General features: G+C 50.6%; 1 protein-coding gene and 1 long non-coding RNA gene across 2 annotated transcripts in view; one reads left to right on the forward strand and one right to left on the reverse strand.

Annotated features, from left to right (window-relative positions):
• The window catches only part of LOC101764562, a 2,101-nt gene extending 1,873 nt beyond the window's left edge, over nucleotides 1–228 (reverse strand). The window contains exon 1 of the long non-coding RNA XR_215708.2: nucleotides 12–228. This is a non-coding gene — a long non-coding RNA (uncharacterized LOC101764562). The remainder of the gene's footprint in view (nucleotides 1–11) is intronic.
• A 1,593-nt stretch (nucleotides 229–1,821) lies between these two features.
• On the forward strand, nucleotides 1,822–4,495 carry LOC101765509 (epoxide hydrolase 3). The gene is made up of 5 exons (XM_004979839.2): nucleotides 1,822–2,263; nucleotides 2,370–2,780; nucleotides 2,864–2,953; nucleotides 3,883–3,950; nucleotides 4,043–4,495. Exons 1-5 carry the CDS (start codon nucleotides 1,952–1,954, stop codon nucleotides 4,203–4,205), a joined length of 1,044 nt encoding a protein of 347 aa, XP_004979896.1. The 5' UTR covers nucleotides 1,822–1,951; the 3' UTR covers nucleotides 4,206–4,495.
• The last annotated feature ends 1,435 nt before the right edge of the window (nucleotides 4,496–5,930 follow it).

Here is a 5,930-nt window from a genome sequence, read left to right on the forward strand (position 1 = left end):
CAGGAACGCACCATTGGTCGAATCGACGACCGGGGGATCCCCACGAGCCACGGCGGCGCGTGCAACCAGGCCGTCGGCTTGGTAGCCTTTCGTTTCCTCCGCGCGGCGGCGCCGCCGCCCCCGTTCCTCTGCTCTCGTCTGTCCCCAGTCTCCAGTCCGTCCGCCGCACCACATAAGGGATCGCAGCCACGCATTGAACGACAGCTCAGCGTGTGACGCGCGAGCAGGATGCAGCCACACTGTCGTCCCCCAAGAAAAGCGACTGCAGCCACGCATTAAACGACCGACAGCTAGGCGTGCGACGCGCGAGCAGGATGCGTGGCGCCGGTCAGTCCACATATTCCACGTGTACGTTTATTTATTACGAATGAAATAGAAATACACTGATAGTCACATGGCAGCTACCAGCATTCTGTGCGTGGCTTGCAAGTCGTCCTTACGGACTATCCCAACCGTCCATTTAGTTAAATAGAAAAATGTTTATCCCTCCCGCTAAAATGGAATGGTAGAAGAGCTGTGCTTAACAGCTCGCAACTACTAGTTAGCTCACTGGATCCTCGTAATAGTTAAGCCTGGTAGAAGCCAGATCACTGCCTTTGATTTTTTAAGGAAACCACCGGCGGAGTACTAAGAGATTCAAGACATACTAAATTTGTAATAATTCTGAACCTTTATGTTAATGGAAAAGTTTATTTTTAAATTTTCACCTAACACTATATTATTCATTATTTTAATCCGTGGCGCATGGAGACAATTCCTCAAGAAACGCAAAGGTGGTGCATTCAAAGAAAAACTTACGTGGGACAAACTTCCCGGTACATATGAAGTTTATTTGAACATTTTGTACATTCTATATCACGAATATTTCATAACTTGTTTCTTTCCCCACTGAAGTGCTTAAGATAGGAACAAGAGAATAATCTATATGGGTACTACGTCTATAAGAACATGCACAGTTTTGTGTCACACAAGATTGGTCGCAGCAGGAAAATAAGTACGTAAAATAAAACTATTAATAGTTAATTTTTTTCTAGCTCCTTATGTTTAATTGTTCGTGCAACATTATTCACATATTTCCAAATTACAGATGCATAATATTCAAGGCAATATCTTGGAGAAGAAAAGAATAGAGAAAATATGTGAAAGTCTCGTAGGATTCCTAGTGGACGAGGTGATAAATCCACAAGGAGAATTTCATTACGATGGATGAAATTAAGAAGCACCGAGCAACACCTCGACGGAAAGATCCTAGGAATGAATTGTATATATACTAAGAATTGTACATATATATAGTAATTAATTATATATATACTAAGAATTGTACCTATACTAAAAATTGTACATATAGTCATTGTATAAATACTACTTTGATTTGTTTAAATATTAGTTTGATTTCATTATATAAAAACCTCTCAACTACTAAAGGTTAATTAAAGGGGTACGTGATGCATGAAATTACAGGCGCCATGCAGACGCTTGCATGGCGCCTGTAAAATTCATGCATCACATATGCACTTTAGTCCCGGTTGGAAAAACCAACTGGGACTAAAGGGATAAAACCAACCGGGATTAAAGGGGCCTGTCCTGCGTCTGACGTGGCAGCCCCTTTAGTCATAGGAGGTCTTTAATCCATGTTGATTGACTCGGGATAAAAGATCCTCTTTTATCTCGATTGATTAATTCCGGATGGTTTTTTAGGAGATTTACTCCCTACCAACTGGAACTAGTCAGTTTTCTACCGAAGAGCTGTGCTGAACAAACAATTCAATACTACTCCCCTCCATCCTACGCACTGCCGCTCTTATATAAGGTCAGACCATCAAGACTCGGCTCTCTCACCACAGCCCAAATATCTTGCCACAATCCAAGGGTTCCTTTTATTTTTTTTTTCCTGTTGAGAGTGTTCCGGTAGCATTGGCTCTGACACGTTTGTAAACTCGAAAGCGCAAGGATGGTGAACCTAGCGGAGGCGCAGAAGCTGCTGCTGCACTTCCTGGTCCGGAGGGCCGGGCTGCGGCAGCACACCGTCGACGTCGACGGCGCAGGCACGGTCATCACCTTCTGGGTGCCCAAGGACAAGGTGCCCAAGGACAAGGTGCCCAAGGAGAAGCCCACCGTGCGGGACGTCACGCCCGGGCCAGCTTCTGCCGATGAGGCCACCAACAAGCTGCCGGCGGCGGCGGCGGTGGCGAAGAATGACAGGCCCGCCGTCGTGCTCGTGCACGGCTTCGCCGCCGATGGCATCGTGACCTGGCAGTTCCAGGTTCGCCAGCCGTGCAACGACGTCTCGTTTCAGACATCATCCTGTGGCTTTCCTGTCCACTACTCATGTCGTGACACACACGCCGTATGCGTACGTATACGTGCAGGTGGGCGCGCTGGCGAAGCACTACGACGTGTACGTGCCGGACCTGCTCTACTTCGGGGGTTCGACGTCGCCGTCGTCGGACCGATCCCCGGGGTTCCAGGCGGAGTGCCTGGCGGCGGCGCTCCGGAAGCTGGGCGTGGGGTCCTGCGCGGTGGTCGGGTTCAGCTACGGCGGGATGGTGTCGTTCAAGATGGCGGAGGCGCACCCGGACCTGGTGCGGTCGCTCGTGGTGTCGGGCTCCGTCGTGGCCATGACCGACTCCATCAGCGAGACGATGCTGGAGCGGATCGGCGTCAAGTCGTCGGCGGAGCTGCTGCTGCCGGAGTCCGTGAAGGGGCTCAAGGCGCTGTTCTCCATCGCCACCCACCGGAAGCTCTGGTTCCCCGACCGCCTCTACAGGGACTACCTCAAGGTATCGTCTTTGTACGTACAGCCTGCAGCTGAGCAGTAGTAACAGACGGATCGACGGTGTGGTTGTTTGTGCACGCATCGCAGGTGATGTTCCCCAACCGCAAGGAGAGAGCGGAGCTGCTGGAAGGTTTGGTGGTCAGCAACAAAGACGCCACCGTCCCCGTCTTGCCGCAGGTACGGTTTGGCCACCGCTCCCGTTGACGACCCGTACTAGTTGCCAGTCGCCTAGGTCGGTGTCCGTGGCCATATTCCGCCGGCTGAGCTGGTCGATACATTTTCCACGAAGCATGATGGCTTGGCTTCCGTTTGAGAATCTTAGCCTGAACAGTGGGAAAAAAATTCCTATAGTACTAGCCGGTGTAAGCATTGATGGGCCTTCAACAAAATCGCTGCACCTGCACGAGCAAGTGCATGGTGCCGACTGCAGTCTGACTGCGGCGTCAATGCTTCTTCGTGCCTTCCTGGCTGCATGGTGCCGACTGAGCTGTGTAGCCAAGCGAAGTGGACTGCGCCGGCCCTGGCTGGCTGGCTGCACCTGTACCTGCTTGCCTGATGAACTGGCCAATCACAGGAATGGAAACCGGCCGCCCCTGTTCGACGTATAGGCATGGCAGCCATCCCATCAGAGAGCTGGAAATGGCTCACCGCTCACTAGTCGGTCCCCAGCATGCCATGAAGTAGAAGTTCCCGGATAATTCTCAGCTGATTCCAGCATGAACTCTGTCAAATAGTTTTTCAGAGAGAAGTGATTATCTGTTGATTCTGTGAACTGATTCTCTGAAATGAACTAAGAGACTGGGAGCTGGAAAAAAAACTAGCTTCTCCTAATTTCGTGGAGTGATTCTCCATCTTGATTTGTAAGAGTTTACGCTAGAGAATAAAAGAGAATCACTTTCAGCCACAGAATCACTCCTCTCATAGAATCAGCTCCCATAGAGAATTAGAATCAGATGGAGATCTACCAAATAGACCCATAACCACCCCTACTACTACTTTTTTTTTTTGCGAATGCCCCTACTATTACTATTGCGCCACACTTGAATTCTATGTTTCAGTTGGTTCGCTTCTCCCTGACAAGCTGAAACACTTAAGCGACTGTGCAGAAAATACTTCTACTGTGGGGAGAGAACGACAACATCTTCCACATCGAGCTCGGCAAGACAATGAAAGAGTAAGCTTGGAAGTTGGAACCTGAATTATTATTCTTCCAGAAATCAGCATATGTCTTGACAGCTGGGACGAGTTTTGATTTGCACCCTGCAGGCAGCTGGGCGAGAAGATGATGCTGCAGAGCATAAGGAAGGCAGGGCATCTCGTGCACCTGGAGAGGCCCTGCGTCTATAACCGATGCCTCAAGGAGTTTCTCGCGTCCATCACGGCCGCAGCAGTGCCTCGCTGCTCCCCACAGCACGAGCTGGTCAACTGACCCCTTTGCCTGCGCAAGAATGGAGGAAGGGGAAACAAAGAACGTGAAGAACATGTCCAACTTCAACAAAAGAATACTCCCTCAATACTACATGGACTCAAACGAACACGGATTCAAACGAAACTTGAGCTAAACAAGCACCTCCTCAAGAGCTAATAGTCAAAAAAAACCTTGAAAAGTTTAAATATTCATGGCGAATTTTGAAGAAAACCGAATGTCCTTCACAAAGTTCGGTTTGGGGAAATTTCAAATTCATGCCGAATCCATGAGCAATTTGAGTGGGGATCATATCAAAGTTTCTCACAAGTATCTTAACAACAAAAGCCACCAACAAATCTCACCAGATTCGCAGCTAAACACAAAGAACAAAAAATCCAAAATATACCTCCGAAAAACATGAAAAATAGGAATCTCAGATCTTGAGAGGATAGAATAGGTGAGCACAAAAAATTTGATCTTTGGATTACTCCACCATATTCGATTAGAAGCCACTCCTAACCTACTCAAAACTTTAGAGGGCAAAAAGATCACATCGAAGATCCCCCATTTCTCTCCCTCTCTCACCTACCAAAGGCTCTCAAACACAAATGAGAAGTCCACCACCTAACAACCCATGAGATGTGGCTGCCCCAATAGCCACTCCTCATATATATGGGCATATGTCAAATGTCCAAAACGCCCTTACATTAAGCATACAACCCAAATACCCCATAGGGGTAAAACCGTCCAACTTTTTGTCGGTAGATCGATGGAATCGGTGCCTTCATGACTTCGGGTAAAACCGTCCAACTTTTTGTCGGTAGATCGAACAGAATCGGTACCTTCACGACTTCGCTTCACCTCGACGCAACCTTCGTGATAGTGCCACCCGTCCTTCGACTTGACACCGTCCAGTCGCAACGAACTCACCTGTAACATCCGCAAAATCACCAACCTAAATTCACCTGTTAAAAATCGCTTTTAAAATCTTTTTACCGCTGGGCTCCCGGAATTCCAAAACCTTCCCGGCCATTCCGCCGTCCCGGCATCCAAGCCGACCCCTATCTTTTTACCCGTGCCCGTAATTTCCGCCGCATGCCGTCGTCAGACGCCGCGCGCGTGCCCCGACCGCGTGCCGCGAACGCCGCCGGTCCCTCTCTTTTTCTTTCTCCTTTTCCCTCCCCTTTTCCTTTTCTTTTTCCTTCTTCCTTTCTTCCTCCTTCTTCTTTCTTCTTCCTCCTTCCTTCTTCTCTCTCCTCCTCTTTCTTCTTCCTGGCGCCCGCACAACCGGCCCCAGCTCCTTAACTCCCCCCGGCACCACCTCTACTGGCGCCACGCCGCTCGGCCTCCGTGCGCCTGGGGCCCGCCGCCCGGCCCACCGCCGACCACGCCGCCGCCTCCCTCGGGCCACGCGCCCGACCCGGCCCCCGGTCGCCTGCACCGCCCGCTCCGGCGTCCGGCCGCCCCGGCCCCGCACGCCGCCCCTCCTGCGCCGGCCGCCTTGGCCCCGCTCCACGCCGCCCGTCGCCGGCCCCTACCTCCCCGCTCCTGGCCCCTACCTCCCCGCCACGGCACGCCACCGGTGCCGTGCCACCAGCCGCCGCCGGCCCTTGCCGGTCCCCTACCGATGAAACCCTGGCAAATGGCTAATACTACAGAAAAAATCCCCACTTTCCATTATACGAAATCACAACGGTATTCTTGGGAATGGTTTAATAGGAGTTTTAATTTACGGGTCGTGTTCTT

This window comes from Setaria italica, chromosome VIII (genome assembly GCF_000263155.2).
Source record: "Setaria italica strain Yugu1 chromosome VIII, Setaria_italica_v2.0, whole genome shotgun sequence".
Taxonomy (NCBI): domain Eukaryota; kingdom Viridiplantae; phylum Streptophyta; class Magnoliopsida; order Poales; family Poaceae; genus Setaria; species Setaria italica.